Raw genomic sequence first — 12,954 nt, 5'->3', positions numbered from 1 at the left:
CAATTCTTACAATTTACCGTTGTGTGTCTCGCATACATTCCTTGTATGATGGCGAGAGAGCACGAAAAAAATACCATTAAACAACAGTGTCTAAAATACACGCTGAAGTGATTACTCGTTAATTTATAAGATTTAGTCTTACGAAGAAAAAATTACTTTTAATCGCGATTAATCTAGATTAATGAATTTCAAAATGTGAGATTAATTAATTAATTTGTTTTAATCTAATGACAGCCCTAATATTAATACAATTTATGATTGAAATTGGATGTTTTAAACACAATATGAAATGTATAAATAGGCATAACAGACAGATCATGAAAATAATATTCTATCTTGTTAAAACTTCACACATCATCAAGTTGAGGCGCTCAGTTAAGGTTTAGTCTGTGGCGATATTAGCAGAAAAATTTAGAAACTTATTAAGCGAAAGAATGACAGCACTGGTAATGTCATACTACCGAAAACTACTAAAATTCAGCGTAAATACAATCCTGATTATATTACATTTGGTTTTGTGAATGGAGGTGACGACGTTGAGCCCAGGGCGCAGTGTGTCAAATGCGTTTAAAGCTGTCTAATGACGCGCTCAAACCTTCAAATCTGAATCGACATTTGGAGACGCGACATCTAGAGGAAGATTTTCTTGTATTCATTTCTAGGCTCCCACCTGTAGCAGGTGCTGATGTTTCTCTTTGTGACACATAACAATTGCTTATTAAAGTGGCATTATGCAGTAATTGTACTTCAGGGTTGGGGTTAGGATAAGCAGTTTTACCTTAAAAAAATTGGGGCGCTACAATGACTTTTAATATGGAGAATCGCTTCTGTGCCGTTGCCATACCAGGGTCCGTAGGCATATTACTGGGTTATATAGGTTTGGCTGAAGCCGCCCGGTTTCTACTGTCTGCCGAACTAGTAAGTAGCTTATTTGCCGTCTTGCTTTGTCTTGTGTTGCACTTGCTTAATGTTTGACTGTGTTAGGACAGTTGTTGACTAACTAGTTTGTCATAGTGTCAAAGTAAGCACATTTCAAGAGGTTTCGCTAGTTTTAGCCGCTAGCATTTCGTTAGCGATTAGCAATTGTTCCGTTATGCTGCTTTAATAAGAATGGAATATAGATTAGCTAAAATAAGCGAGTTCACCTTCTCACACTGACCCAATACCAAAATGATGGATCTTTCTTATCTTACTCACAAATGCTTACACACAGTATGCCAGAAATTAAAGCCTAATGTCCACATCAGTCAATGTAGTATAAAGCCTCTACTTCTGCAACAACAGCAGCTCAAAAGCTGAACTGAAACAGCTGATAAGCATTTTTAAATGAACCGATCATTGGAACATTGAGAAATGATGGTGGCACTGCAGTTGAAAACACAAACACAAACAGAAAACACAAACACAGCCCTGCAGTGTAGCCCTGAAATCCAGATACAGCATACAGACACAAAAACCTGTGGTCCTTAGGTGCAAAACAGGAAAACAAATGGAAAAGACAAAAACGACATATAATATTTTACTAAGTCAGTGGATACTACTGTAGATCTCCTTTTCTGTTTTAGGAGCTGATTAGAGAAAACTGACTTGACACACATATGATACAGGACAGTGTCATGTGTCGTGTGCTTGCAATTATGATGCACTGGACTGTCACCATCTCCGTATCTCCCTGTGTTATTCCATTTTGTGCCTGTTTTACTGTATTTGTGTGTTTCATTTTTACACAAAGGCCATGCATGTTGGATATTTTGTTGCATTTTCATGCTAACTAGAAGGGTACTCGGAGAGCGCAGACCTCCGCCAAATGCCATATCACACAACGTTAGCTAAAGTAAAGCTAAATACGTGGATCCACCCAGTGATTCAGTCATTCCAAACTTTGACAGGTTGTGTTGATTACTAGCAGCATGTTTATGGTAATTAGAAGTGTAACCCTGCCACCAGACAAACACTGAAAACATAACAATAAAGCTTTTACTGCAGCATTTCTGTCACCTTCTATTTTATGACTACAGCACATTCCATGAAGTAAAGATGGGACATTCACTTTTAGTGGTTTAAAATGAAAGGAAACTGAATAAAAAAAAACACAATTGATTTCATATTGTCTATTGTATGCAGGTACATGTAGAACTAAAATATGAAAAGTAATGCAGTATTTGTAATGCTATCAACTGTAAGTATTTTGAAAGTCATTGTCCTATGATTGTGACACATTCCTCGAGGATAGAAAATATGTGCTAGTGCTTTGAAAGAATGATTTGATATTGAGTCCGGTTTGCCATGTTCTGATAAATTTAGTGTATGTAGAGAAAGGTTTTTTGCATTTTGAGTTAGTAGAGTTAGTATTTAATTAACAAAACGTGGTATTGAGCAGAAAATTAACAATTTGGCTAATTGTGTGATGTAGGGTGTTGCTGTGTTCAGAGTTTAGAAAAAGTATCATAAGTATAGGTTAATGTTTGTTAGCAATTGTAAAAAAAAAAAAAAAAAATTGACTGCGTATTCTGTGAAAACAACAGTAATACAATTCATGGTATGGTCCACAAAAGACAGGTGTTGTGCTTATTGTGCGAGTTTTGAAAATGTGACTTATGATTGGACAAAAGGATGCTAGCGATTGTAAAAAAAAGACATTTCAAAGACACCAAACCTTAAAGCACAATTCTCATCTGATATCCAAATTATTTTGAGCCGTAACTGTCTGTGAGGTGGTCACTAACATGTAGGTGTTTTTCAGTGGAATGATCTCTGCTTGAGGCAGCAACAATTAGTACTCAGTTCCCAGTATTGATAAGTACTGTCAGGGGGCTATGGGCTTCCTCTAGATAGCAGACAATTCCAATGTATCATTAAATTGTGTGTGTGTTAATCTCCTGATATATCTGCATAAGTTCCTATACTGATGATCAGACGCTATATTGATACATGCTAAATTCCCTACAATACTGTCAGTCATACTACAGTAATTTTGTCTGTAAACAATAAGTCCATAACAATATAGAATGTAACCCCAGCAACCACTTTTACACTCACTCAAGACTCCAATACTCACTTCACTCTTCTTGATGCTTTGACCACGGCCAGCATCCTCAGCAGACCTGCCTCTGATCTGGCAGGTGATCCCTTTCCCCCATAATCCTCCATGTCAAACTCCTCCAGTTCCTGGTCTGACATCAGTAGCACAAAGGCCAGAGCTGACAGCTGGGAAAGAGAGAGATCCGTTCTGGTTTCTTTTCCCTTCCTCAAGTAGCCATTGACCTCCTCCACAAGTGAGTGGTCGTTCAGTTCATTCAGACAGTGGAACAGGTTGATGCATCTCTCTGGGTTGGGGTCTTCTCTGATCTTCTGCTTGATGTACTTGACTATTTCCTCTGTGTTCAGTGAGCTGCTCCCTGTCTGTGGCAGCAGGTCTTGTAAGAGTTTCTGATTGGACTCCAGTGAGAGGCCCAGAAGAAACCTTAAGAAAAGGTCCAGGTGTCCATTCTTATTCCTTAAGGCCAGGTCCACTGCAGTCTGGTGTATGTCATGATGTTTGTTAGCCCTGAGCAGTGAATAAAGCTGAGAGGTTTGGTGTTGGTCAGGCATATTGCTGTCTCTCTCGCTAAAGTGCAAAAACACATATAAAGCTGCTAGAAACTCCTGAATACTCAGATGAACGAAGCAGAACACCTTCCCCTGGTACATCCCAGCCTCCTCTCTGAAGATCTCAGTACACATCCCTGAGTACACTGATGCTTCTGTGACATCAATGCCACACTCTCTCAGGTCCTCCTCATAGAAGATCAGATTGCCTTTCTCCAGCTGCTGAAAAGCCAGTTTGCCCAGGGACAGAATGGTCTTCAGGAGTGCATCCGCATCACGGTTTCCATACTTCTGACTCCTGTGTTTGGTTTGTATGATCAGGAAGTGTGTGTACATTTGAGTCAAAGACGTTGGAATCTCTCCACTCTCTGCTTCAGTCAGGATGTACACCAGAACAGTGGCTGACATCCAACAGAAGACTGGAATGTGACACATGATGTAGAGGCACCTGGAAGACTTCAGGTGTGTGATGATTCTGCTGGCCAGTTCCTTTTTTGTGATTTTCTTCCTGAAGTACTCCTCCTTCTGTGGGTCATTGAAACCCCGGACTTCTGTCACCTGGTCAACACACTCAGGAGGGATTTGATTGGCTGCTGCTGGTCGGGAGGTGATCCACACAAGAGCAGAGGGAAGCAGATTCCCCTTGATGAGGTTTGTGAGAAGGACATCCACTGAGGCAGGTTCTGAGACATTGTAGATGCATTCATTGTGCTGGAAATCCAGAGGAAGTCTGCTTTCATCCAGACCATCAAATATGAAAGCAATGTTGTATCTGTCCTGGTTGGAGAAGGCAAAGTCTTTTGTTTCAGAGAAGAAGTGATTGATGATGTCCAGAAGGGTGTATTTCTTGTCTTTAATCAAGTTCAGCTCGCGAAAAGAAAGAGGAAATATGAAGTGAATATTCTCATTGGCTTTGCCTTTAGCCCAGTCCAGAATGAATTTCTGCACAGAGACAGTTTTTCCAATGCCAGCAACTCCCTTTGTCAGCACAGTTCTGATGGGTTTGTCTTGTCCAGGTAAGGGCTTAAATATGTCAGTACATTTGATTGGTGTTTCCCTCTTTGTTATTTGTCTCTTGGATGCCATCTCAATCTGTCGGACCTCATGTTCAGTATTGACCTCTACACTTTCCCCCTCTGTAATGTAGAGCTCTGTGTAGATCTTCTCCAGAAAAGTAGGGTTTCCTAGCTTAGGCACGCCTTCAAATACACTCTGAAACTTCTTTGTTAGCCTATATTTGAGCTCTTGTTGACATCTAGGAAACAGTCCATCTAGATATAAATACATAGAATTAAGTCAATCTGTGTTATATGTAAGTGTGTGAAGTGAGCACTTTGCAGCAGCATTTGAAGCCTTTGTCATGAGAGTGATTAGCAAATTATGACAGACACCATATCCTGTCAGTAGTCATCATGACAGACATCATATCATGTCATGTCAGTAGTCATCATGACAGTCTGTGTTCAGTGATTATCATTAGTAACTGTTTGCAGAATTGTAGGAACCAGAATCATGTAAGAATATTGTTTGAGAGCCATCGGAAATGATCGTTTATGGTAACATGATACTATAATATGTCTGGACACTGACTCTCATGATATCCTGCGTCATCTACCATGTTAATGGCAGTTTTACTTGAAGCACTTGAAGCCTTCGTCATAAGAGAATTACCATGACATCTGGTAGGTTTACTGAGGGCTCATGGGAAGTGTTCCTTAATTTACTCTGTCCTTACAGGCATTACAAACATACTGTATAAATAAATTGTGAACTTCACTGTTATTTTTCCCGCGAGATTTGATATTACATATTAAAGGAGCAATTACGTTTATACAGAATGTAAAGATTTAACTTTGAAGTATTCAATACATTTTGAATCAAGCTGCATTAACAATGTACAATATTCAGTAACTCAGTGTTGAGTAAATATCTCACATTTCTCCAGCTGCTGAGCAATGATCTCCTGGTTCATGTTCCTCAGGATGTGCACTGCAATCTTCAGAACTCCATCTCTGACATCTCTCTGGTCCTCCTCATCCTCCTCCTCACTACAAGGGGATTCTGGGTAATCATGAGTCAGCAGCTTCTTGAGTCTCTTTAGTTCATTCGTCATGAAAGTGATGACTTTGTGTTCAAGCTCCTGATGGCAAATCACATAATTCCATCAGTTATGAAAAAACAGAATTAAACATTTGCATGATAACTCATCTATATTTTTATGCATTAAAACATTTTCTGTGCTTACAGTTTTTTTTATCACCGCTTACACAGGTTTTCTGAAACTAGGTCTCATTTTTTTTAAATGCTAAACACAATTCACAAAACTTCACACACAAAATGCAAAACACCACAAATCTCCTGCAAAATGAAACGCTGCATTCAAAACTCAATAATCCATTTCCATAATCTAGAGTAGTTCTTAACTAGTTGTGTTAATTTTTTGAGACAAATTCATGAGGTTAAAGTTTTTTATCAGTAACTACACACTAGTGTGACAGATCTAAAACACGTGTTATACAGCAGCACTTTATTCTGACTAACTCGGTGACAACAGACTGAATATAAAAGTACACAGAGTACTTTCAGTAATTTCAGTACTTTTTCAATTTTTTCAAAACACTACATTACACAGATTTCATTGCTAGAATGACCTAAATGCAAAACAGCTGGCTTGAATAAAACATTCAGTAAAGCAAACTGAAATATTTCAGTAGTTATAAATAAATGCTGTAACTGTAACAAAGATGTTTTACAGTCCAATGCATTACCAAAAAAAGCATTTCAAAGTGTCCTGTATTGAAACACATCTACCCAATATTTTATAGCAGGTTATTATACGGCTCTTCAGAATGTTCCAAAAAGTTCAGTTGATTTGAATGGGCCACCCCAACGTTCGTAGGTCTATAATTTCTTGATATTCACAGCTGCGAAAAGATCATGACCGCTGTCATTGGCAACGGGTTTTGTGCTTCTAATTCACATCTTCATATCATTCCGCAAGTAGTCCGGTCATTTAACGTAACGGAAAGTCATTGTAACATTGTAACATTGTAACCGGCAGCACTCTCCACCAACTATGCCTTCTCCCATACTCCCCGGCCATCTGGTCGTGGAGGTGGGACGGGGCTGCTGATTTCAGACAACTGGAAATTCACTCCACTGCTGCCTTCAAACAGGTATGCCTCCTTTGAATATCATGCAATTATGGTAACTGCTCCTGTTAAAACTTATGTGATTGTTATCTACCGTCCACCAGGACAACAGGGTGATTTCGTCCATGAGCTGGACACCCTGCTGCCAACACTCATCCTTGGCGACATGAACATCCACCTAGACAATCCCAACTCAGCTGACTTTCGAACCCTGGTTCACTCGTTCGACCTACAACAGGTCCCCACTCCTCCAACTCACAAAGCAGGAAAAGAGCTTGACCTCATCCTTGCTCGGAACTGCACCACGGACAACCTAACGGTAACCCCTCTGCATTGCTCGGACCACTTCTTCATTCGCTTCGATGTTCGGCTCATTGAGCAACCCTCTGTCCCCCCTCCGATGGTCTCGTTCCGGCGCAACCTCCGCAACCTCTCTCCCACCCACTTTTCCTCTCTGGTTTCTTCTGCTCTTCCACCTTTATCCATTTTCTCCTCACTAGGTGTCAATGATGCCACAGAAGCTCTCTGCTCCACTCTGAGCTCATGCTTGGACAGCTTGTGTCCACTTTCCACCAGACCTGCTCGATCTACCCAGTCTCATTCGTGGCTGAGTGATACCCTCCGAACGCAGCGCTCCAATCTCAGAGCGGCTGAGAGAAAGTGGCACAAATCTGCCGCGCTGGACGATCTTGCAAGCTACCAGACACTGCTGGCCTCCTTCTCATCCAGCATCACTGCTGCTAAGAAGACTTTTTTCAATGACAAAATCAACGGTGCAACTGACGCTCGGAAACTATTCTCCACCTTCAAAACTCTGCTCTACCCTCCTCCTCCCCCCCCAGCTACTAACCTCACTGCTGATAACTTTGCTTCCTTTTTCACAGAGAAAGTGGCAGCCATCGGGCAACAGTTCGACCAACTGTCCCCCTCCCCTAAGGGCGCAACCGTCAATAGCTCATCTTTTCCTTCTTTCATCCCTCTCAGCGAGAGTGAGGTCTCCAAAATCCTAACAGGTAGCCGTCCAACTACATGCCCGCTGGACCCCATCCCATCCAACATCCTTCAAGCCATATCGCCTGCCGTCTTACCGGCAATAACACAGGTGATTAATGCTTCATTTAATTCTGGAACATTTCCTTCTCTTTTCAAAGTGGCTCGGGTAACGCCGCTGCTCAAGAAGCCGTCTCTCGATCCCACTCAGGTGGAAAACTATCGACCGGTCTCACTTCTCACGCTCCTATCTAAAACCATTGAGAGGGCAGCTTCCAAACAGGTCACCGAGTTCCTGTCAAAGAACAATCTCCTCGATCCGAACCAGTCTGGATTCAAAAGCGGTCACTCCACCGAAACAGCCCTGTTGTCTGTAATGGAGGCCTTAAAAACAGCTAGAGCAGCAGCTCAATCCTCGGCTCTCGTCCTGCTTGACTTATCAGCTGCGTTTGATACAGTCAACCACCGCATCCTTCTGTCCATACTGTCAAGTATGGGCATTTCTGGCAATGCGCTCTCCTGGTTTGAATCCTACCTCACTGGGCGCTCGTTCAACGTGTCATGGCAAGGTCAGCTGTCTGTACCTCACCGCCTCACCACTGGGGTGCCCCAAGGCTCGGTGATGGGACCACTTCTCTTTGCCATTTACACCACCTCGTTGGGCCCTATCATCCGCTCGCATGGTTTTTCCTACCACTGTTATGCCGATGATACTCAACTGTTTCTGTCTTTCCCTCCTGAGGACACCACGGTCTCGGCGCGGATTTCGGACTGTCTCGCTGATATATCCACATGGATGAAAAATCACCACCTTCAGCTGAACCTGGCCAAAACGGAACTGATGGTCTTCCCAGCCAAACAGGTCATCCACCACAACATCAAGATCAATACTGACTCTTTATCTCTTGCTCCATCCAAAACAGCAAGAAACCTCGGGGTCATTATTGATGACCAACTGACCTTCACGGCCCACATCGCCTCTGTCTCCAGGTCGTGCCGCTTTGCGCTATACAACATCCGCAAAATCAGGCCGTACCTAACCCAGTATGCCACCCAGCTGCTGGTGCAAACCTTGGTGAGCTCCCCCCTTGACTACTGCAACGCCCTCCTAACGGGCCTGCCGGCTTGCGTGGTGAAACCACTACAGATGATCCAGAACGCGGCGGCGCGTCTGGTGTTCAACCAACCGAAAAGGGCACACGTCACCCCGCTACTCATCGAGCTCCACTGGCTGCCAGTAGCTGCTCGCATTAAGTTCAAGTCACTTATGCTTGCCTACAGAGTGCTTACTGGTTCTGCTCCCACCTACCTAAATGCTCTTGTAAGGGCAAATGTTACACCCAGGACGCTGCGCTCGTCTAGTGAGCGTCGTTTGGCACTGCCGTCCGTGCAAGCACGGCAACCCAGACTATTTTCATTTGTAGTTCCACGTTGGTGGAACGAACTGCCTAGTACTACCAGAGCAGGGGCGTCCCTCTCTACCTTCAAGAAGCTTTTGAAGACCCAACTCTTCAGAGAGCACCTCCCCTCCTAACTGGCACCTGACTAGCGCTTAACTTGCACTTCAGCAGTTACATTCCTGCACTTCTTTTTCCTCTTTTCTAGGTTGTTGTCTTTCTAATTCTCATGTAAAGTAGTATTTATTGTTACACCATGCTTTTTTATTGCTCTTAGCTTGACTGTTCTCTCCCTTGTACGTCGCTTTGGACAAAAGCGTCTGCTAAATGACTAAATGTAAATGTAAATGTAACTTAAAGTCAGGAAGTAATGGGTTGCTACGCAACATCTGAAACTTTAAAGCTCTATTTGCTTGAAGAACTATTTTTTCTTAGCGGAAATCACGAAACGGCAACAAAATCATTAAAAAGAGGTATTTTGGATGTCGTCTATCGTTTTGGCAAGTAACCGTATAATATCTTACCTATGTAATAAGTATATGTATATATATATACCCAGCCTGTATTTGGGGTTGTGTTCAAGGTCTTACCACTGGTGTCTTAGAAACTGAACTGTGTGTAAAATGTTTGGCAAAAAATAAATTCAAAGCTGAGTCAAAGGCTGAGAATTAGCGCATGGTTTTGCAGATTTGGTGTGGGATTTTGGTCTTTGAGTGACAGGTTTCAAAAGTCATGTGACACGTACAAATCATTACTTAGCTTATAGCAGACCTTAGTTCAGCAGGACGCGTGCACACACACACACACACACACTCACACAACACACAACACACCTTGAATACAGTAGACAATTCATTTTGGTAGGTTTTGCTGAAGGATGGATGAATTGTTTGTTCTTCTTGTTGGAGACTGAAGGAAATACAAGGACAGCAGTTATTGGTCAACAAAGCATTTACAGGTAAATATCTATGCACCAAACAGCAACACTAAGCGCAGCAGTAATTTGTGAGGTATGAGACAAACATTTCATTGCCTTATTTGAATGATTCCTCCTTTATCCATGTTTTCACTCAACATCCAGGTAAAAGTGATGAGGAGTTGTGTGCTGTTACAAAACTGTAAAATATTCTGCTGCAAACATTTTGTACTGCAATGGAATTTTAATTGTAATGCTGAGAATAACTGTATGAGCAGTTGGGTAACACTGCTGTAGAAGAGCTGGACCCAAATGCACGACATGTAGACAAACTTTGAAAAACAAGGGGGAATCTTTACTGACACACAGGCAGGTACAAACAGGAAAGGTGCAGAGAGACAGCGTGACACCAAACATGAACAACGTGTAACCATGAACACTGACAGACTAAGGAGCACATGACCAACCAAGGAAGCCAACAAGGAACAGAAACACAACACAGGGCAAAACAAGGGGAACACATGAACAAGGATCAGGAGTTCATGGGCAGGGTCGTGACAAGTTGGGTATGCAATAGAGGCCTAGGCTCAGGGTCAGTTGGTACAAAGCTGTGATAAAACCTGACTTCCTAGTGACTGACACCAGTACCCATGAGTTTACCATCTTTTCAAGGAAATCAGCCTCTCATGTCCAACCATGCAGTTTCATGCTCATATTTCAACACTAGTTAGACATTTGAATGAGATTAATTTGTACAGAGAATGTCCTTACCTGGGATCAGGATGACTGTGTCCCTCACTAAAGTTGATGATGTCACCCTTTGACCAATCACTCTTCATGGACACACAGCTGGGTGCAGGAGAGTCTGGCCTCTCATCCACTGGGCTTCAGAGAAGGAAACACATCATACAGTAGTAACTCATTAAAGACACTGTTCTACTTGAGGATATGTGATGTCACGATTATGTCAGGATCCTGCTCTGTTTTCCTTTTGTGTTTCCTGGTTCCTGACATGTGCTTTTTCCTGTTTGTTTATGTTGTCATGTGCTTGTTGTGTTTGTCTTGTCCGGCCATGTGTTTCCTGTCTTTGCCCTGAGACTCCGCCCCCACCTGCCCTCTGCCACTTCCTGGTTTTTACCCTCACCTGTTCCCAATCTTTACCCTGTTTGTTTCCCTGATTGGTTCCTCCTGTGTCTTGTTAATTCCCCTTGTTTAGTTGTCTAGTTCCCCCTCTGTTATTTAAGTTCAGTCTGTCCTTTGTTCCATGTTGGTTCGTCATACTAGCATGGTGAGAGTTCTGTTTCATTTAGCTGTGTGCTTTCATGGATTCCTGCTCTGCCTTGCTTCCCTGCTTTTTGTATTGTTGCTTTGTCAGTGCTTGGGTCCCTAAGTTGGGATCTTCTGTGTTATTTTGGAATTCTAGTTTTTGCCCGGATCTTTTGTGTGTTTGCCTTTTGGACTTTTTTGTTAACCTTTTGTAAATAAACCTGAACAGTTCCTGCATCTGGTCTGCGATTGGATCTCTGCCTTCCGAACCGTGACAGATTATTAGGTCACTGGCTCATTATTTGATTCCTCTGTGAGCTACGTCATGTTTTGTGTTAATGGTTCAACTCAATATAATCACTTGTTTAATCAAACAATCCTGTTATTATGTGTGTGATAATGGCTATCTTGTAGTTCACACTTTCAGTCAGCTTTTCATGGAGTTGTTACTGTGCTAATACACTGATTAAAAACTAAATACATGTACATTACTATTTTATTGCATATGACTCATGTTTCTGTATTGTAAGCTTGTCCTACAGAGAGGGAGAGAGAGAGAGACTGCCTGCCTGGTATTTAAACTAGAACACTGTCATGTACTTTATTCTCTTTCTTGCTGTTATGTTGAATGCTGGAATTGACTCCCTGCAGGAGCACGCTGGAATAAACCTCAAAGAAACCTTTGACTCGCCTCTCTGGTCCTAACGTTTGTCAGCTGCAGATTCTTACAACACAACTGCCCAGTCCTTACTGTGAAGAGGGGACCATGTATCTCTTACACACACACACGACTCTGCTCAAGATTTCCTCCTCTTAAGGGAGTTTTTCCTTGCCCCTGAAACCATTGTGCTTGCTCTAGGGGTGTTCAAGCCCTGGTCTCTGTAAAGCCCCTTGAGACAATTTAATTGTTTTGACACTATATTAAAAAAGATGAATTGGATTGAATTGAAAAGTGTATGTACAAAAGACGACTAACTCTGTTTCCAGATGAAGACCTATCCTTACCTGGGATCAGGATGACTGTGTCCCTCACTAAAGTTGATCATGTCCTCCTTTGAATGATTGCTCTTCATGGACACACAGCTGGGTGCAGGAGAGTCTGGTCTCCCTTTCTGGGTTGTTGGTCTTTCAGTAAATGAAGGCAGAATGTTAATGTTCAGATGAACATTATGTGTGATCAGATAAAAAAAAAAAAAAAGGTAGTGTTTACCAAAAATCGAAATTAAATCAGGTGGTAGTGAATTAAACCAACAGGTCCCATCAAACAAATACAATTCACAAACACACACACACTCCTCACCTTGTATCTCCATGTCCTCCAGCAGAGCCTCTATGTTGACTCATGTTGGAGGCAGAGCTGCAGTCACTTCCTGTTTGAGATGCAGTACAAGTACAATATAGTATAATGGCGCTCAATAAGTAATTTGCTACAATGGCTTTCTGCTTATAGTCTCTATCTAAAAACATATTACAAGATCATATATCATCTTTTTGTCTAATTTATGTTTCAGTAAATATAAAACAGCAATACAGACATTTTGCTTAAATATCAAACGTTTCAAACTTCAATTAACACCCTTTTTCTGATTTACTCTGTATTCTCTATCATGTCACTTCAAATGGGCAGTGATTGAACAAAATGAAG

The 12,954-nt window shown here is 41.9% G+C and overlaps 1 protein-coding gene across 1 annotated transcript; it reads right to left on the bottom strand.

The window, feature by feature from the left end:
• Positions 1 to 2,934: 2,934 nt before the first annotated feature.
• On the bottom strand, positions 2,935 to 12,692 carry LOC122131429 (protein NLRC3-like). The gene is made up of 5 exons (XM_042706190.1): positions 12,610 to 12,692; positions 12,315 to 12,434; positions 9,961 to 10,036; positions 5,524 to 5,728; positions 2,935 to 4,859 (listed from the first exon to the last, which is right to left on the bottom strand). The coding sequence occupies exons 1-5, from the start codon at positions 12,651 to 12,653 to the stop codon at positions 3,055 to 3,057; spliced, it is 2,250 nt and encodes a 749-aa protein (XP_042562124.1). The 5' UTR covers positions 12,654 to 12,692; the 3' UTR covers positions 2,935 to 3,054.
• Between the last annotated feature and the right edge of the window lie 262 nt (positions 12,693 to 12,954).

The sequence above is a fragment of the Clupea harengus genome, unplaced genomic scaffold (genome assembly GCF_900700415.2).
Source record: "Clupea harengus unplaced genomic scaffold, Ch_v2.0.2, whole genome shotgun sequence".
Lineage (NCBI taxonomy): Eukaryota > Metazoa > Chordata > Actinopteri > Clupeiformes > Clupeidae > Clupea > Clupea harengus.
Note: the sequence above shows the minus strand (reverse complement) of the source record. Positions and strands in the feature narration are given on the sequence as shown.